General features: G+C 39.4%; 2 protein-coding genes across 2 annotated transcripts in view; one reads left to right on the plus strand and one right to left on the minus strand.

Moving 5' to 3' along the window:
- The window catches only part of LOC146000445 (zinc finger CCHC domain-containing protein 24-like), a 152,958-nt gene that overhangs the window by 76,677 nt on the left and 55,036 nt on the right, over positions 1–21,245 (minus strand). The window contains exon 2 of the mRNA XM_083138091.1: positions 11,576–11,771. Within this exon, the coding sequence (XP_082994217.1) occupies positions 11,576–11,771 (196 nt within the window). The remainder of the gene's footprint in view (positions 1–11,575; positions 11,772–21,245) is intronic.
- LOC146000444 (cyclin-dependent kinase-like 4) overlaps positions 1–21,245 on the plus strand; it is a 346,071-nt gene that overhangs the window by 56,403 nt on the left and 268,423 nt on the right. The gene's annotated exons all lie outside the window — the stretch shown is intronic.

Raw genomic sequence — 21,245 nt, forward strand, 5'->3', positions numbered from 1 at the left:
GGCCACTTTTCTTACAACATTTGAAGTCAACAAGTGATCCTCACTCTGAATTCTATTTTCTGATGTTCTGATTGAACTCTGTGATTTGATGCAATTTTTATAATCTTCAAATACAAGATCTTTTTCCACAGTAACTCTGCCAATACCCTTGGCCTTTTTGACAACAGCACTACATGTTTTAAAACTGTACACCTTGGCACTTAACCCAGCAAATTCCACAATAGCATCACCACATGTCTCATCTTTTAACTTGCCAGGCACCTTTTTGTTGTGGGGTTGAATTATTGTATGTTCACTGGTATCAAAGTATGGAAACAATTCAGGCTGTGCCATATCTTGATAAACATCTTCTGTTTGAATATCAAGAATAAAACTATCCGTATCCATGTACATCAATTTTACACGATCACCATAAAAAGGTTTCAGCACATCATAATACAATGTTAACATATGTAATTTGGACAATTCCAATATTGCAGCCCCTACATAAATAGGTTTATCAAATTTAATCTTTGTTTTCATCATGTTGAAAAGTGCCATGTGCTCATCATAAATTCTTCTGTAATTGAAATTAGGCTTTGCAACCAATTTTTTGCTCCGGCTGGGGTCAGTAATTATTTTAACATCGGTATGTTTTCTGACATTTTCAATAGTTTTGCCATATACAGAATTCACCATCAATTTAAACAAGCCCTTATCAAATTGGCTCTTTGCAGATGTTCGAAGCTCCGTATTTGTATCAATGTATGGTTTCAACCATTCTGAGTGCCTGAACCTCAAGACTTTGCCAACTTTGGTTACTTGAACACCATGTTTCATCAGGAACTGGAGGTTTTTGTAATATGTAACATAGCCTTGTTTCGGCTCTAGAGTCATCATGAGCTTCTTCTGTTTAGAGCCAGGTGAGCACTGAACCTCGGGAATTGGGGGCAGATCAGAAAATTTCTTGTGTAAATGATCTGGAATTATCAGATCAACCTCTAGGAAGAGGCCATATTCACTGTCATCAAAGTCCTGAAGATTCTCAATATTGAAATTTTCAACCCATTCAAGCCCTGCATATGGCAGTTTTTGCATCATAGCGTGACCATAGAGGTTGTTTGCATCTACATACAGTATATAATTTGATGGCCGTGCTGGATCATAATCAGGCATATGCTTGTTATTTGCTCTGGCATATCTCTGGGAACATTGCACCATCCCTCCTCTTATACATTTCTCCATAAACAGATACATATCTTGATCGTGGATCAGATCCAATTGCTTTTTGGTGTTGAAAAATGTTGCGGCCCATGCTAGACCCGGGGCACTGTAAAAATACACTGGGTCCAGTCCATAATTTTGCATAGAAGATTTTCTGAATGCCTGCAATATATCAGCTAAGAGGGTCACGTCAAGTTTTAAATATGCCATGTGATAATCACCAAATGCCTTGCATTTTAAATTGTTCCACATCAACTGAGCATGGCGATAATCTTCATCAGTGATTCCAGATCCTCTGATTTTGCTGTAAAACTCTTGTTGTGGTGGCAGAGCACACTCATCAAATTTAGAAAAACCTGTAACATAGTCATATGGATATACACCCTTCCGCCTAATTAATTTCAGGTCCAGATTTGGAAACGAGGCACGTGTGATTTTTAATTGATCATCAGATAATTGAGTGGCCAGTGTATCCAGGCTAGCTGATAAAAATCTGTAAGAATCAAGAAATCTTATGCGAATAGGAACACCATCAACTTTAATTATCTTGCTAATAGATATATATTTTTCATCATTTTCAGCTAAAATATTTAAATTCTGCTTCTCAAACCCCTCGTACCTGATCAAATGATGAAAATCATAATTGGATGCTCCATGGCAAAATATGGGGACAAATCTTGGTCTCTTGATCTTAATATTACAGCTATTACACAGGGCCTGTTTATATCGACCATCTGTATGAGAATGGTGATGAACCTTGATATTTGTATCTGAAAATTCAGAATCACATACCGGGCATTTTTCTGCTTTGTTGAAATCCTCAATCTGTTCCTCTGTTAAAGGCAACATGGGCTTTGATATTAATAAGATGTTAGATGCTATGTCACGGCACTCATTTTCTATTCTATGTGCAAATATTTTGATGGCATCTGGTCCCTTGTATGAATATTCTTTAATAACAACACCATCCTGTACAACCACATAACAAAAGCTGGAAGGTTCATGCAGCTGGTATGGTGTACTTGAAGATTCTTCGGGATCTGGGCTACAGAATGCAAGAGATTTGAGATTTGATTCAGAATCCCAGACAATATATGCTGGGTGTTCCAACGAGGCTTCATACTTTTTGAATTTGCAATTTTCACTTGGATTGGGCATCACCATATGAACAGGTTTATGGTTCCCACAGTATTTCAGATGCTCAATTAACTTGTTTTTTGCAATTTCTGCACTCTCTTCACAAACACCATTCACCATTTTTCTACCATCAAATTCAGTCAAACATCTTCTGCACAACTTGAATATTTTTTTATATTTGTCTAGTTGTGTTCTCACTAAAGCTTCAAGATTATGTATCAGAGTGTAATGATATGTGCCATCCCCTTCAATCAAGAGCAGATCAATCGGAATTGCAGATTCATCATCAAGTGTACTGATTCTGAGAGGATCTATCAAGCAATTGCCAGTAGAACAAGTAAATACATTAATAGATAATTGCTTGCCATTGATGTGCCTGGCCCTTTTTTCAAATTTATCAATATTCTGAACTGACATTGGATATTCCAAACCCTCCATTGCATCGTCAAAAATATGTTCATGCTGTTTGTAATAACTTATTCTCTGAGGATCCCTTGAAACTGGATACAGAGCAGCTAAAATACACCACAAAAAGCATTTCGCGTCATTATTTTTTATATTGACCACGGCTCTTTTGTTTTTGATATTAGCAGGTAATGGCAGATATGTAGAACCTTTTAATGGGCTGAATTCAGAAATATTAACATATAACTTGTGCGGAGAGCCGCATAGGGTCCATCCTGATTCTTTTGCCGCAAATTCAGAGTGTTTGATATTCAGTTGATTTATCAACCTGCTTATTATTGTGTCTAAATTTGCGTTTGAATATACCGGTACAGTTTCTGTTACGTGGGGGTGTGTAAATTTTGTGTCATTTGGTTTCTTATATTGTACAAACAATTTGAGAAAGAGCTTATAAGAGCCATTTTGTGCATTTAGAATTGCCTGGAGATCAGAATTTATACTGTTCAAGAAATTCTCAATGCCGCATCTTGGCTCTGATACAAACCGGTGATCCCTTAATTGGCCGTTAAAACTGCTACGGATGGGTGCATAGCGTGGCTGCTTTGCAGGTCCAGCATTAACAGGTGCTTCATGCTTCCTTTTCAGACCAGATGTAGATGGTTCTGAGGGCAATGCTGATGACTGTACATAAGAATTACACTTATGCCATTTGTAATATGCCTTGCTTAATATTTTATGGCATCTTGGACACATTTTTGTGGCTTTTCTGCATTTCTTAGAGTTACAAATACGGCAATGCCTAGCCCAATGAGAACTAGATATATTTTTATTACACCGATTGCAATATTTTTGTTTTGGCATTTTTTCTTGTTGTTTATTATATAAGATTTTCTGGGCTTCAATTCAAAACTTTATACTTAATAAAAAATATCAGTTGGGTTCAGCAGTTAGTGGCTGAGCTGGTGCTTTTATACCCAAACAACAGCAGTAACTAGGTTTTGGTGATAGTTTTGCTGATGTGCAACACACTTCACCAGGTTTAAAACCTCATCTCTATATCAACTAAATACAATTCAAAATTGGATTTTGAACTGTACAATAAATATTCTGTAAGTCTCACTTGTGTTTATATTAACAGAACAAGACAAAACCAGAATTGTATTCAGGATTGCATGTTTTCATACAAAAAAGCCATATTTTTGACAAGTTTATAAACAACAATCACACAGATATAGCTTTTACACACATGGCCGAATCTGTCTGAGCAGAGGAGAAAGGAGGTTTTCAGATCTGGGGGCTATCAACGAGCAGTAATTATTCAAAATCTCACTTGTAGAGATATTATTTTGCAACATGTATTTCAATCTTATACAGGACTCGAACCCAAAGCCCCTGATTACAATGCAGCAATATTAGCACGTCTCCAAATGGAATATGCCCACATTTTACCGGGTTCTGAGACCTTAATGCAGACAAAATTGGATTTTGAACTGCCATAATATTTTCTAAGTCTTTGCCTAGGCTCATATTATCAGAACAGAATTGCTTTTAGCATGAAGGGGGTCAGTTCATTGCCACTGTGTGAAAATATGTATCTTTGTCTCAATCTTTGTTACATTTTCCTTGTTACAGACATGTTACACGCACAGAAAGATTAATGACCTCTTCAGTGAATCACACAGAAAAATCATTATTATTCCCTTCTAGCTATATAGATTTTATCTCTTGCGTGCCGGCAAGGCATGGAGGCAATTAATTATACCTACCCACTATTCTTCTATTGTATTGAGCAAGTGGTTATAAAACATGAGAAAATAAGAAAATTGAGAAATTCAGTTTTTGTACAATATATTGTTGTAAAACACTTTTTACCAGGGTTTCAGATTTGGGGGCTATCAACTAGCAGTAATTATTCAAAATCTCACTTGTGGACATATTATTTTGCCACATGTATTTCAATCTATCAGGACTCGAACCCCGAGCCTTTTGTTTACAAGACAACAATATTATCATTTTGCCATCAGGGGAGGCTTCATATTTTATGAGGACTTAAACCCGAACCTCCACACCTGAAAAATTGGGGTATAGGCCCCTCTTGCCATTGTCTTAAGTATGAGTAAATCTATCTGTTGAGCCCTCGCCTTTTCTACACTAGAAATTCAGAATTTCTTAAAAATCAGAGCATATCACACCTGAAAAATTGGGGTATAGGCCCCTCTTGGCTTTGTTTTAAGTGTAAGCAAATCTGATTGTTCAATCAAATAGCCTCGCCTTTTCTACACTTGTAAGTGGCGCTGCCCCCACCACAAACCCCACTACTACTATATGCCCTAAAAAGCGAATCTCCTTTTTGACAAATTCACATTTCCTTAATTTAATGGTCATTCCACATTCTCTCAATCGTTCTATGACCAATTGTAAATGCTGTAAATGCTCTAGAAGCGTCCTGGAGTGAACAAGTAAATCATCCAGATACACGGTCAGATACTCCTCACTCTCTGGACCAAAATATTTGTGCATGACTGAGACAAAAGTGCTGACCGCATTCGAAAGTCCAAAAGGCATCCGAGTAAATTCATATAAGCGACCTCGATAAGAAAAAGCGGTGTATTTTCTGTGGCTAGGGTGTATTTTTACCTGAAGGTAGCCAGACGCGAGATCCAAGCTGGAAAAGTACCTGGATCCTCGGAAACGTTGCAAAGACTCATGGATGGGTTCGACGGAACTTCTTGGAACTATCATTTTGTTGTTGAGCTGGCGAAAATCAATGCACGGGCGTATTTGTCCTTGAGGTTTATCCACTACAATTAAAGGATTCAAATAGGCAGAATTCGAAGGTTGAATGACTCCCCATTCCTTCCATAGATTTAGTTCCTTTTCTAAAGCTTCACGCTTGGCAACAGGGATCGGATAAGGCTTCCTAAACACTGGCTCTAAATCCTTCAACCATATCTCACACTGAACGTCTCTAGCACAGCCAGGTCTTTCTGAAAATACATGGTGATATTTCATAAGCAAATGGAACAAACTATCCTGTTCACTCTTGGACAAGAACTGACTTTCTTCAACCTTTTCCCTAATTTTATCTTCACTGGCACTCCACTTATCCAACACAGCGACGTTTACTCTGGCTTCCTTGCCTCCGTCGTAATCTATATTAACAGTGAGCGGGGTGCAGCTACTTTGCAGTGTCAACTCGTTCTCCAACAAACAGATATTGGCTCCATAGGGCTTAAGAAACGGCATGCCCAGTAAAACATCAACACCTAACTTCTTTATCACAAATACTTCAGTGTTTAATTCTTGGTCTTTAAATTTAATGCTAATATTCCTTCTCCCACAAATCCTTATCCGATTCGAACCGGTTACTCCAACTATTCGAATTTCTGGATCCTTCTGTAGTTTCATTCCCCTGTACTTCTCAAGTAGTTCCATCCAAATGTCGAAATTTAACAACGAAGCCTCGCTCCCAGTGTCGAGTAAGCAAACGACAGGAATGTCTGCAACTTGAGCTTTAACTTTGGGCGTATTATGGAAAGTAGTTAATTCAACAGACCTCTTAATCCCTTCTTCCACAGCTTTCTCTTCTACTTTGGTTAAGGAGTAGCTGTAATGGATTTCGTAAGCCCTGTTAAAAGTTTCGCCATTGGATACTAATCGTTCCTTACTACTTCCTTGCCCAAGCGGAACGGAACTTAAGCAAGATTCCCATTTAAACCTTGGTTAGTGGGAACCACTGGAGCGCTCCAATAGAACTGACGAGTCTGATCAACAGCTTGTTGTTGCTCAAAGGTCCTCGGTAACTCGGATTCATATGTCTGAGATCCTGAAGTCACGAATTGCCGGTTAGGAGAATTGTAGACTCTTCTTCGAGGAGGAGATGCAGAGTTTCTTCTTCTCTCGACGTAACCTCCTTCTGGTGCTCTCGTCTCGGGATCAGATCTGGGTTCTTGTCTATTAGGACGACTTCTATACCACGTCCTTCCTCTAAACTCCCTAGTTTGACGGTAACCATTATTACCTGTCCTTGGTTCCACATGGTTACGGACGTTGTTGTTAATATTTCTTCCAGCAGGTCCGTGGTTTTCTCGGACGACTTGTCTCACTGCTGTATTTCTCTGTATTGGTTGCTGATTTCTAAACCTTCCATTATTACTGTTCCCAGCTTCACTTCTCTTGAACCAATCTGCTCTCCAGCTTTCGGCCTCCTCATTCACTTCATATCTTTTCAGGAACGCTGCTAACTCTTCCATTGTCTTTGGTGGGTTAACGAGGCAAAGTTGTCTGACTTTATAAGACATCTGTTTAATTATCAAATTCAAGACCTCACTTTCTATGAGTACTGGCGAAAGATTCTTAAACCCAGCATAGATTCCCCACGCATACTCTTCCATGGTTTGATTGGAGCCTTTAGTATACTTTCTATTTCTCAAGACGTCCAATTGTCTTTGTTTTGCTTCCTCTGAAGCAAATGTAGCAGTAAACTTTTTACAAAATCCATTGTAGTCCCTAAACTCTTCATAATGGGCCTGAAACCAATGCTCGGCTTGTCCGGTAAACAATCTGGATAGTAACTGGAGACGATATTTCTCTGGAACTTGCATAAGCTCAAAGTTAACATTTAGTTCCTTCAAGTACTTCTGTGCACTTTGAGCTTCAATGTTACCACTGAACTTAGGGAGTTGATTTAAGTCAGATATTCGAGGTAATTTGACATATCGTCCTCCGATTTTTTTATCTAATTCCGAATCTGAAGATGGAGTTGAGTTCCTTCCAGGTTTCCGCCTCTTCCGACGAATCCTTCCCGGTGGTCTTTCGTCCTCCGAAGATGAATCACAAGAAGGTCTCTTCCGATTTATTTCTGTCTTCGAAGTTTTTCCAAACCTTCCAGCATCATAGTTTCCAATGGAGGTCACAACTTTACTGTGATTAATTCTTTCTTCCATACCTCGAACAATTAGATCTTCCACTGTGGGCCTAACATTATTCTTCCTCGAGATCTTTCTCTTACTCGGAGATCCGCGTGCACCCTCACACTCAACGTAATCTGACGTCTCTCCAGCTGACTGATGGTTATCAAAGCCATAAGGTGACTTAACAGCGGTTTCCTGCTGAGATGGATCTATGTGAAGTCCTTGAAGCCTGCCTCTCAGGGAGCTTATATTTTGTTCCACGTTCAATTTCAGCTGACGTAACTCGGTGGCCACACAAGTGTTATTCTTTGCAATGTTATCCACTTCTTCACGAACGCTGGTTATATTGTGGGTTACTTCTTCACGGAAGCTGGAAATACTAGTATTTATCTCTTCGCAAAAAGAGGAAACCTTACTTTCTCCTTGACGTAGTTCTTCACCAAAATTATCTAACCTCTCGAAGCATTCAGCAACCTTAGAACTTACTTCCTCATTTTTCCCTAGATAAGCAGTCATCTGTTCCTTAATCTCGGTTACACTCACTCCCAGAGTTTCCATGGAACGAGTAATTCCTTCCATTTCACGCTCTCGCTCAACTGTAAGCGTTGTGTGGAGTACCTCCCACTTCTCATTATTTTGGGACAGTTCCTTGCTTAGAGTTTCGTGCAGCTGTTTCCACCGTTCTTCATTTTCCGATTTATCAGCATGTCGCTTCCTTTCTTCTTCTGCTTTCTCTTCTTGTCGCTTTCTTTCTTCTTCTGCTTTCTCTTCTTGTCGCTTTCTTTCTTCTTCGACTTTCTCCTCTTGTCGCTTTCTTTCTTCTTCTGCTTTCTCTTCTTGTCGCTTTCTTTCTTCTTCTGCTTTCTCTTCTTGTCGCTTTCTTTCTTCTACTGCTTTCTCTTCTTGTCGCTTTCTTTCTTCTACTGCTTTCTCTTCTTGTCGCTTTCTTTCTTCTTCTGCTTTCTCTTCTTGTCGCTTTCTTTCTTCTTCTGCTTTCTCTTCTTGTCGCTTTCTTTCTTCTTCGGCTTTCTCTTCTTGCCGCTTTCTTTCTTCTTCGGCTTTCTCTTCTTGCCGCTTTCTTTCTTCTTCGGCTTTCTCTTCTTGCCGCTTTCTTTCTTCTTCGGCTTTCTCTTCTTGCCGCTTTCTTTCTTCTTCTGCTTTCTCTTCTCTTAATATACTCCAGAACTGTTGCCACCTGTTCTCTTCAGCGATTTTTTTAGCTTTCTCTTCCGCCTTCCGAGCTTTCACCTCTGCAGCCTTTTCTATTTGACGTTTCCTTTCTTCTTCGACTTTCTCTTCACGTCGCTTTCTTTCTTCTTCTGCTTTCTCTTCACGTCGCTTACTTTCTTCTGCGGCTTTTTCTTTCCTTCTTTTCTTTTCTTCCATTTCGGACCAAACTGTCAACCACGGAGGAAGTTCAATAGCAGGTTCCTTATTCTCATCGTCATCGCCCTGGCAACCTTTACACCGGACGACATCTAAATCTTGCCCTTCCACGGATTCAGCCTCAAATTCACAAACGAAATGCTTCCACTGGTTGCAGGAAATGCACCGAAATGCCCCCTTATCTTCATCTTGATCGGAGCAACAATAAAAGTGCAAATTTCCGTCTTCCTCTACAATCGTCGGCAATGAATTGCGTTTAGACTTTCTTGTTGCCATCTCGATGTTTCGTAATTTCAGAAGAACCACCGGATATATACTTCGAGCCCCAAACGTTGCAGCGCCACTTGTAACGGTCCGCCCTGGATCGTACTTGGTTCGATGGGTCTATAGAGCCTCGGCTTCACACTCAGTATCGCTTCGGGGCTTGAGTCTCCTCGGCTCAAGGTTCGGGTTATTCCGGCTTCTTCAATCCTCGATGTAAGGTCCCTCGTAATTCTAGGTCAAAGGTTCTCAATGTACTTATAGATCTTGACCAAGATTCTATAAGCAATCGACAATCCTTTTCCCCACTAGGTTCTGTCGATATTCAGTTAAGTATCCAACTTCCTTTTCTCTTTTCAGCCTCTGACCAGAGAACTGAAAATTAATCCGTGACCACAGAATGAGAAAAGGTGTTCCCTGACCAGGGACACAAACGTTGACTACTAACAGTCTATCGACCGATCCCGAATTCTGGTGTATCCTACGACAATCACAATCCTCTCAATTATATCTCCTGACCAGAAGCATAGAACCGAGAGAACATAAGCCTTCTGACCAGAAGAGCTAAGTAATTGTCCTAACGATAATCCAGAATGAACTAATTCCTAGTAGCGACGTGGAAGTAAGCGCAGAAATACGGATGTGAAAAGAAAAGACGGTAATACGAGTTTCGTATTTATCTGGAGTTCGAATACAAAAGGCCACGGGCCACCGAGCTTCGCTGCTTATATAGGATTTCTCGGTGCCGTGAAGGATTTACAAACTTTTATCTTAACATCAATTTTACATTACAATAAAATACATATTAATAAAATATCAATGAGGAACATAATTATCTACATACAGAAATTACTATTTTTAGCCTTTTGTGAATATTAAATATGCAAGATAATTTTAATTGTTACACTCAGCATTTAACTTGACTAGGGAGTATTGCTTCTTCCAACTCCTCTCTCTCCCTGCAACGGCCACGCGAAAAGACAACAAAGAAAAGAAAGAAAGTTTACAACGTTAAAGTGTTAAGCAAAATTTCTTTAAATACAGGTTTTGTCTTGCGCGGGCATAACTTTCGTTTACCTTAACATAACTAAATTCTGATTACACCGTCTTGCAGTAAAAGAATCAGGGATTAATATGATATTAGTTAACTTATTGTCCGCCAAGGGACACGACAGATATAGCGTGGGGAAGACAGCCTAATCTTTCGTCTTTTCCCCGGTTTCAACGTTTACTTAAAGTTGAGTCTGCCTGGCTTCTACACAATAGCGATTGTTTTCTCGCATTGTTGTCACCGATAAAAAAAAATCCCAGCTCAGCTTGCTGGCAGAAAGAAACAAAATCTTTGAACTTTTATTTAACATCTGGATGTATAGTCTATATACGAGGTGGTTCCACTTTTCTTGGTAATTAACCATTAACACCCAAAAATTATAAATACCAAACAAAGGAAAATATTAAGTTTATATAATCCTTGTAACGTGAACACTGCTACACGTTACACACTTCATATTAATCTACGCTGTCGCAGAATTTCAACCCCTCAAATGTACAATCTTTATCCTAATCATTGTAAGTAAATCTAATGAAATCCTATCACAATGAGAGCTCATGCAATTATCCTCCATACCGTCCATATTCATGACACAGATTTTCTCTGAAGTCACGTCAAACCTTCGTCAGGTGCGGATCCACGTGGAGGGCGATAGGGGCGATCACCCCTCCCAACTGGGCGATCACCCCTCCCAACTGGGCCCCTATTTTTTTAAAAATAATCCCTAGAACATGGAAGTCAACTTGGTTCCTCTTTACAGTACGATATTTTGTTTAGATAAAACAGTGAATGGTGTAGGCTAGAATTGATTCTTGGTGAGGAGAGTTACCCGACAGAAATTTGCCCCCTCCTAACTACTGGATCCGCCACTCACCCTTGCTTGGTTCTTCACAGCAATACTTTATTTCGGACAGTAGTTCTCAGACAGACCCAAGTGCCAGCAGAAACTGGCAACCTCTTCCTATCTAGCTATAGATGTCTGAAGTGGCGGTGATTAGGGAGGCGAGGGGGGCAGTGGCCCCCCACTTTTCGCCACTCTTGCTCTCGCACTATGCTAAACCTTATTTACAAAGGGAAATATAGACTGTATTTGCCCCCCTCCAGTTTTGGCATGTTGCTACCTGGTTTTCGAACCCAATCACCACCACTGGATGCCTGCGATACACATTAAAAACAATGAATCGTTCAATAAATTCATCAATATTGTTGATAAACTTACCTATACTGTCGTTGAGGGCGTTAGCTGTGAGTCCGTTCGCAAGGCCCGTGCTGAGTGCGTTTGTAAGTCCATTGAGTCCTCCTGACAAGTTGGACAGATTGTTGTAGTTGTAGGAACTGTTGTAATTGCTGTTGTAATTGTTGTTGTAAGGTTGGGCGGTAGGGAACGGGCTCCATACTTGCGGAAGAATTTTGGACTGTGGAAGAAAGAAGGAAAAGAAATTAGCAAAATGACAAGTATTATCTTTACAAAAAATATTTTTGAATAAAAGAATGTCCCATGCCTCGCAGTTCAAAGTACAGCTGACGGTGAAGATAATAGTAGTCAGTCCAGTATCGTGTTCAGTCATTCTGATTCCATAATGTAAGGTTCAAGGACTGAAAAGATTGACTGACTGGCGTGGTTTATTTAAAGTCTCATTTCTTCCACTTTTGGCTAATCGCGACGATTGGGATGGATGGTGATATGTGTGAATATTCTCAGGACCAAATACTGGCACAGAACTACCGCGTAGCCGAATGGTACAGTACGATCCATGAGTATTACCGTCCAAATTGTACGTGACTGTTTTCATTAATTTTCCTCTCGCATCCTGTGTGTTTTAAGCGATGGATTTTCATGTACGCTGGTGCAGAAGTTATCAACAGCTTGTTTTGAGATTTCTTTTAATTCTTGAAGCTCTTATTGAGTCAAATAAAGTGCACGAACATGGGGATGGATAATTTGCACGGTAATACTCATGGATCCCACTGTACGAGCGGTTTCGGGTTCGATCCCCAGCTGAACCTCTATATTTCGGTATTGAATAGAGAAGCGTGGAGACAACTGAGTAGCTATTTGAAAATAATTGGTAGTGAACTCCGATCCAGAATACCTGTTAATCAGGCATGTAGCCAGGGGGAAGGGCTAAGGGGACTGAAGCTACCCCCAGAAATCCCACAAATATCTAATTTAAATAGTGTGTAGTGGTAATTAACTTTACTTCCTTTAAGGAATAAACATTAGATCGAAAAAAGTTAAGTGTTTAACAGAGGAACCAGGTACTTATTTTCATTTTCTACAATTTAATCCAAAGAATAAATGAATCCACAGCTTCCAAAACTTAAAGTGTTCTTTGCGACAGGTCACACAATATAAACTTTATGAGTAAAATTTGGCCCTAAATTTTAAAGCATTTTTTTAAAAAACAATGTATAAAAGTTAATAACAAAATACAATAACTATGAATTTAAGTACACTACCTGTACAAAATATAAGAGAAAATACTGGAGAACAGTGTTTGTCATACAGATCGAGTAACGAAGTATCTCCATTTATATAATAATAATTATAGTAATAACAATAAATTTGGAATTAAATTTGGTTTATTTTTAATAACTTTTAATTGTAAAATGACAATTATAATCGTAGTAATAATTATTATTGTCATTATTATTTCTACTAATCAAGTTTTATTAGTGGTCTGCCCCTTTAAAAATATTTCTGGCGACGCCTGTGCTGATAAGGGATGAGCCCCCCCGAAATAAAATCCTGGCTACGGGCGTGGGGTTTCGATGGTCTGGCGGGTACATGCAACAACCGGCGAATACCAGTTGGCCTGCAATGGGCTGTTCCATCACGGACTATACTCTGTAGCAGGAGTCTTTGCGGAAGTAGTGACTCGAGAGGGTTCTACCAATGAATGCGTGAGAGGGAAAGTGGTTGCATAGAAGGGATAACGCGACTGCAACTACCAGCCGTTTGCAGCTGCGCGTGCTGCTTCGCTCCGCCCATGCTCTGTGATGCTCCATGAACTGTAGAATACGTGTCACGGACTGATATGAGTGGCACTGTGCATTTCTTTGCAAACTGTAAACGTACATTTTCCAAATATCCGATACCAGTAAAACATACTGTTGTCACTACATGGTATAATCATAAGATGTCTCTCTACGCTGCAGATCATGCGTCTAGTTTTTCCCAGTGCATTTCTGCCAACTTGCAAAATTATATGTGAAGAATGAATAAATATACTTTTAGAGAACACGTTTTGGAGCTATTGGGGCCAAGTTTGGATGAGGGAAAAATCTGTTTGCCCTCTGTATATTGCGTAATTTAATAAGTTTTACTGTCAGTGCCTATGTGTTAATTGGTTGTACAAAAGTTCAATTTTGTAACAAAATGCAAACATTGCATTACTTTATTACCATTGTTTTTGGTCTGGGAAAGAAATGTCCAAGGTTGGCCCTATAAAATATTGGTCACCGTGTTTACAGAAAGAGAACTTGTTGTTACACAAAATCATTACTTTGGGATCTAGCCAAGTTTCACACCGGTTACTGATTTCTTGCGAAGCTTAACCGAGATTTTCAAAAACGAAGATCGCAAACTCTCGTTCTATTTGTGCTTGTAATCTGGGCTCATGAGGCGTTGACTAAAGCCACCTACCGAAACGTTCGGAACTATTGTGTTATTGGAACCTGCCAGCCAATGACATTTAACTTCATTATTCACCCAGTAACTATAACATAGTGCAAAGCAGCTACAATACATTTTCAATTCGATTTTGTAACTAATCTTACTATAAGTACGATTTTAAAGCATTAAGCCTGGTCCACACGTAATGTTTTGCCTTCAGTCTTGCATGATAAGGTCAGTTTGACAGATAAGACTGGCGCAAAATAAGCGGCTACACTATTCATGCCTTCTCTGTCTTTTCTTCAGTCAAAAAAGGAAAAAAACACATGGATGAAGCAATATTGACAAGTCCAATTTCAGTGTGTACGGTGAGAATGGGAAAAAAATGCGCATCGCTCACTGTGGTCTCGAGAGTGGTTACTTGAAAGGGGTTTATTCTCACATATCAATTTTCTCCGTGGATTAAGGCAGGAACATGAGGATAGGCACCATTTATTACGTATAGATGTGGACAGCAAATTGAAAAAATATACATTACTCATCCAACATCAATGAGACCCGTCGGATAATTATGCGAAGTTGGACCGTTTTGTTTGAAAAAAAAAAGTTCAGACTATCGTCTTTCGAGCAGTCGTCCGTCAACCCTCATTCAGTTCATGCTTGCCGTCAACACGTAATGTTTTGTTTGATCCGTCTGGCATGATCATACAAGACTGACAATAATACATTACGTGTGTACCAGGCTTTACGTAATTATCTTGGTTCATTTAATCGATTCACCTGCCATCTATCGTTGCTTTCCTAAATGAAAACTTTGGTACGACTTATTCAAGACGCTGTAGTACGACTTAGCCCCGAGTTTTCCCTCTATGGGTAAGTGTTGCACTGTGTAACATGCAAGGTTTGAAAACGAGGCCAGTAAGGCACCACTGTTTTGGCTAGACGTCCTCGCCTCGGATCGTAAAAACTTCCAGGTTGACGCACCGTGAGCAGAGCCCGTGCCAAGTACAACAAAAATAGCCGTCTGCCGAACCAGCCGAATGGGGTGGACAGGAACGCAATCCTCCAGTTGCCACGTTCACACAACACAACACACACAAAGACGCGTAGGTGCATACCTTGATGTAGTCGACAACTCAATTTCTTTTGCGTCACTTCATATTTCTAGACTGAGTCATACCGATGAAAATTCAATAAATTGATGAAAGAAGAATCCAAACTTTAATACATACATACCAGACAAAAACAGCATGCAAAAATTCTAAGCTATATTGCTCTGCTTGTAACAAAACTGCGATTTGCTTAAATGAACAATTAAGTTATTTGTATTAAAACTACATAAGCATACAATATGCATGAAATATCTTTTAAAAGGTTCAACAGAAACAATAATAATAACAAATGATACCAATATGTCTTGGTCGCCCTAGAACGCGCACACCCAACCTGCAGTTCGAAACCACGGTACTGCAGCTCCTTACATTTGATGTTTTATATTTTCGGGTCACGCCCCCCCCCCCCCCCAATGGAAAATGCATGTCAACCTAAAATATACGTATATTTCACACACGTAATTTCTTTTAGTCATAGTAATTTCTTTCAGTTATTATAAAGGCGTTGCAGGAATATGATAACTTCGGACTGAAGTAGTGTTTTTCAGAGGGTAAATACTATTATGGGGGGGAAATATGCCTCGATTGCTCCCTCCCCCTGGAAAATTCCTGCGGACGTCCGTGACAACTGTTGTTAGTTATACTTTGCACATCATCATGAATAAATTACATACAGCATCTAGTTTTAATAACTCTTCCAAAAAAAACAGTATAGGCTAAAGTTAATGTGACTCGTGAAGAGAGTCGCGATACATACTGAAGGTACCGAGTCACTACATGAAATTAGATTTTTATTATTACAAATTATTTTGTCTTTTGAATTTGTAGTTAAACACTTTGTGTAATTATTTAATTTTGTGCATCTCTTATAAGTGTATCATTTTACATGTAGCTATTATTATTAGCCTGCAGCATTGCGAGCGAATCGATGAAATATTTTTTTTGGTAATGCTCTAAAACTTTCACTGGGCGCCGCAATGTACAGAGGCGGGCGGTCTAATCCGAAACTACATTGATCGCGGACCCAACTGGTGACTGACCTGCTTTTTGCTATCTGCCTATCTGCCCACCATTTGTCTTCGACGGTGTGTGCCTCGATATGTGCCAACAGACTCAGTTGCGAAGTAAAAGCTGTAGGTGTAACATCACTCTCCCGTTACAACATTGCCAAGCGTACGTCTGTTCTTGTCACTTCTTTATATAGCTTGGTTGTACAGTGTTTGGGTGTTTTGTGTACTACATTTTTTTTCAGTTCGAATGTGCGGTTCAAGAACATCCACCATCTCCGCACTTCCCTCTTCTTCACTCCCACTCCATTCCCCTTGCAGCACCCAATGAACAGGCAGAAGGCGTGTGTTGGTTGCAGTGGCATAGCGGCCGCCCCCGCAAATTTTTCTCTGCGCTTCTGAAATGTTGTATAATTTCAGAAATTCAACCCATAGTGTCGGGTTATTTTTAAAAAATACGAAATAGGCAAGAAAATATATGTCAACAATGACAAAATTTGAACTCGAAATTCACTGAGGTGACCACTAAATAGAAACGCCCGATCGTGAACTCAGAATACGTATCAACAGAGTTAATGTAATTTACGAGTCAGTGGACACCACAAATAACTTCACGATTGTTTTATTTGTTTATTTTATTTCATGTGGAAGTTGGTCGATTAGGTTCCCAGTAACATATCATAAGACAAAGTCTGTGATAATAAGCAGGGGTGTACTGGCTCAGTCAAAGGGGCCCTGGCAACTTAACCTGTGCGCCCTCAGAAATCTTGCTTGCTTGCTAATTTACTTGCTCGCAGATAGCCTAAGGTAGGAAAAAAATCCCTCATCTCACACCTTTATAGATATACAGTTTGTCGAGACCTTTTAGAGCATAAATTGTCTGCAGATATGAATTCAGTAGGAAGGTCTGTTTTTTATTGCCACACAAACAAGAAAACTTGGAAATTCATGAAATTTTACCACTAATATTAGTTTCATGTGTGATATTTAAAATGGAACTTCCCACCAAATATTTTCAAAGGGGGCCAAAGCCTCTTCATATTCAAATAAGAACTGAGACAAATTTCTCACATAGTCCACACCTGTTAAGTGTTACAGATTATTTTCGATTTTAGCTATGGTGCGACAAATAGTTCAATTTTCATTTAATTCTTAAACACTTCAAAGGGGGTAGCTAACTGTTGTACGTCCGTTACCCTCTGACGTCATCGATGTTGTATATACGCTGCAGTATTTTCGATATTTTTTTTACTACGGGGCCCCCAATATTTTAGTTGCAGGACACTGCGCTACGCCACTGGTTGGTCGTGTTTGGTGGGGAACAGGCGACTGCGTGGGGAGACGATGCCGTGACCTTGAAGCGCAGTTTGGAAATGAAAGAAGTATAATTTTCCGTGCTTTGTATACTATTGAACAGCTTTCATTTTGTAGCGGCGCTGGTCAACTTTCCCCCGTTTTACAGTACGTTTGGTAACATGCTGTGTGTCCGACGTTCATTTGTTTCGACAGCTAGCAACTTTGTGTCTTTGCGACACGAAAATGCTCGATGCCTGTCGAAGAGAATTCAACTGAACGCTGATTCGTTGCCCGCCAGCTGAAAATACGATCAGTATAGTGAGAGTTTAATTCATGATTTGCTAACCCGATTCTCGGCTCCTGAATTCATGGATATGGATCAATACGGGCTCCAATGGTGACTGTGTTAAATCCACTCCACTAATAATAATTTTTAAAATGTCCAGCTTGCTACAAGGGGGATTTCCAATCAATTTTTGTTTTCTCTCCAGCGAAATGGGACCTGCTTCTCCCAGGCGGCTTGTTCTACAACTTTGACACCGTCCCGAATCCACTGTTCCCGCCTGGCCAAAAGTGACATAAATCATTCCGCCACTTCCCAGAAACGCCGCCACGACCGAGAGTAGCCTTCGTCACTCTCGAAGGCTTCCATCTGTTGAGAGAGGAATCCCGGCGACACGAATCAATTCCCTCGCCGGGCAGGAGGTCAATCCGCCGTCCCGCGCACGTGTGTGTTTGACGCATGCCACATACATCATTGACTCCAATTTCAAGAAGACCCCACCCTGTTGCGATTTACAATAACACGTCGTGCGTCTATCGTGATGGGAAGTGTTTAGCGTGCGTTTTGGAGATTGCCTGTTCGCCCCACTCACTAGAAACCAGAAAATTCATATCGTGACATAAAACCTTACCCCCACTGCCAGGGTTTAGCGTAAAAAAGGTTTTCTACATGACACGTAAATTACGCGCAAAATACGTACGTAAAAAGCTAGAATCAAACATAAAAAGTTAAAAGAAAAAGTGTTTTTTGCGATGATTATTATTAGACCTCGGATGTTAGGTTCTAAAAAGTGTGCTTTCAGGTTCCTAAAATAGTCTCTAAAAATCCTAAAATAGGTCCTAAAAATCTTTTAGGCTCGAAAAATCTTGAAGTAGGTTCAAAAATACTTAAAATAGAACATTCCTGAAAAATGCTGATTAGGTATAGTCACCGGCAATGAAAATTGGACACCTATATCCTGAAATACGCACTATCTTGCATAACGTTATGTGCGTTGCCTAACCCTACGGCGATGGCAGAACTTACCACTGGAAATTTGCTACTAAAATCCGCTCTTCGCCGTATAGTTAGGCAACAATCTATTTTCATGTTATCCACAGTCAAACTCCGCAATTTTGTCTGTGACGATCATCTTACATGCTGAAAATAATCTTTCAACAAAAACATAGTCAGTGGTGCAAACTTCAATGCTGAAATGTTAGTTTGCAAGGTGTGAATGCCACAAAGCGCCGAAGTAACGCCAAAGTGAGCAAGACCACTTTGAATTGTACAGGTAAAAGACATTTTGCTTTGCTTTGTCGAAAAATCACCACGGACTTGGAGGAAGGGAAATCGTCAGAGAGTACGTTTCATACACGTTCGCCATTGAGGAAATGCCTCTGTAAAACCTTTAAAAACGTATAAAAACCTAAAAAAAAAAGGCTTGATTTAGGCGCATAAACTTAAAATAGGTTCTAACAAGCAAAATAGTTTTCTTTAGGCTCTATAAAACTTCATCAGTTGTTGTTTTTTTTTAACGAAACGCTGACATAACTTATTATTTCTTACATACCTGTAAAAGGAAAAAAAATAGGTTAAAAACCTAAAACTCGAGGTGTAGTTATTATGTATGGCAGTTCGCAGTGGTAGAAAACAAAACAAGGCTTTGAAAAACTTTCCTTCCGAATTTGTATGTGCTCTTATGTTGTAATTGTACAAACTGCCTGTCATATTCACAGTCACATCGTAATTAGCGTATGCATGTATGTAATACGTATGAAAAAGGAATCTGAAAGTCTAAAACTTTGAAACCAATCCACATAAATTCTTGTTAATCGTTATCTTATGTTATAAATACAAGTATGTGCTAGTGCAAGACGTATATATCAACACGTTTCTCAATTTTTAAAAATGTGTAAAAGAACAGTTCTATTTTTAAAATTTGTTAGTAAGGATGAGTGCGTGAGGTGGCTGCATAAGCAAAAATAATGATTTTGTGCTGAAATATGTAAGAAACTTCATGTTTAAAATGTAATGTATTTCATTGAGGAAATGCCTCAACCCTGCCCACTGCTGTTGCCTTGTAATGAAGAGGTACCACCTTCGAAACTGAACAAATAGTTTGATCACTAGGGTTGATGAAAAATCATCTCTTTTTTCTTCTGGGCCTTGAATACAACGCTTGGAGGCTTGCACCCTCCAATTAGAACAAGAAAGCATTGTTTTTATTTTGCATTTTAGGCCCCTTTTTTGGCTTTTACGTCATTTTTCAGTATTTTCTTGCCATTTTTTTTTTATCATTTTCAAGTTTCCTCTTGCTCCTTTCCTGTTGTTTCGTGAATTATACATGCACTTGTTAGCATAACTTAAATATTTAAACGCCAAGGGTCCCGGGTTCGAATCCCGCTCGGGCTTGGTTGTTTGTGAATGTACATTAATCAATTTCATCATTTCATCACTCATCCCCATCTTCGCAAATTAGCCAAGAGGCACAAAATGCGAAGTAAAATATACTAAATCAATCAATCAATCAATCAATCAACTTAAATATTTAAATTTCCTAACATGGTCTTTTTAGCGAGTACGCCATTAGTCGAAAGTATGGTTAATGCAAAAACCACAATATTATATTTGGCAATGGATAAAATAATTAATTGTGGTAAATTTATTTGTTCCTCCAGCAAACTTAAAATATTTTGAGTAAAGCGTATTTGAGTTTCCCATCCTGGCCAATATTATCGCTAAAGTAAAATTAGTCACAATGTAAAAAATATATAATCTGATGCACACGAAACACAACTGTATTTTCATATGCTGAACGACTACTGTGTCATTCAAGGCCGATTCTGAAAGGAAGTGAATGTATTATACAGAAAAACTTTTGGGTGTATTTTATGCAACCTTGAAGTGAAAATAAGTAGGTAACAGTGGCAATGGGATCCGATGCGCTGACCACGTGTCACAACAATGAAAGCCGCTCTGGTAGGCCCTGGCCCTTCAATTATTCAACTACCCTCTTGTAATTTATGAACAAAATCACTTTCATTTTAAGATAGAAAATTATTTCTAGGTCACTTAATTTTAAGGTCACTCAATATGTCATTTTCCGAGAATTTTTAGGCCATCAACTTACGAGCCCTATTCATGACTTTTTTCTCTACAGTTTTCAGTATGTACACGGAAAATACCTTAGGAGGATTCAACAAAAAAGAGAATAAATTAACAAATACAAGAGCAAACACCCCTTGATAAACAAAATATTTCTTCGATTACAGTGCGGCGGCTGTTGGGGGGGGGGGGGCAAGGGGGCAGTGGCCCACTTTTTGTCTCGCACTGTGCTTTCTTAATGCTGAGCCTTGTCTAATAAGAGAAAGTAAATTAATAAATTCTCTGGCTCGGGTTATCGACGAGGTCAATTCTGGAACAGTTTCCAAACTTTCGAGAGCTAACGCCACTCTCATCTTTCGGGGGCAGCTGACCCTTGAATGCTTTTAAACTCTTCCAGAATTGACCTGGTCTATAGCCCGAGAGAAATTTATTCATCATTCGTCGCCAGGAAAGCTTCAAGACAGGCACGTATCGAGGAAAGGTGGAGA

This window comes from Lepisma saccharinum, chromosome 16 (assembly GCF_977018435.1).
Source record: "Lepisma saccharinum chromosome 16, izLepSacc3.1, whole genome shotgun sequence".
NCBI classification, from domain to species: domain Eukaryota; kingdom Metazoa; phylum Arthropoda; class Insecta; order Zygentoma; family Lepismatidae; genus Lepisma; species Lepisma saccharinum.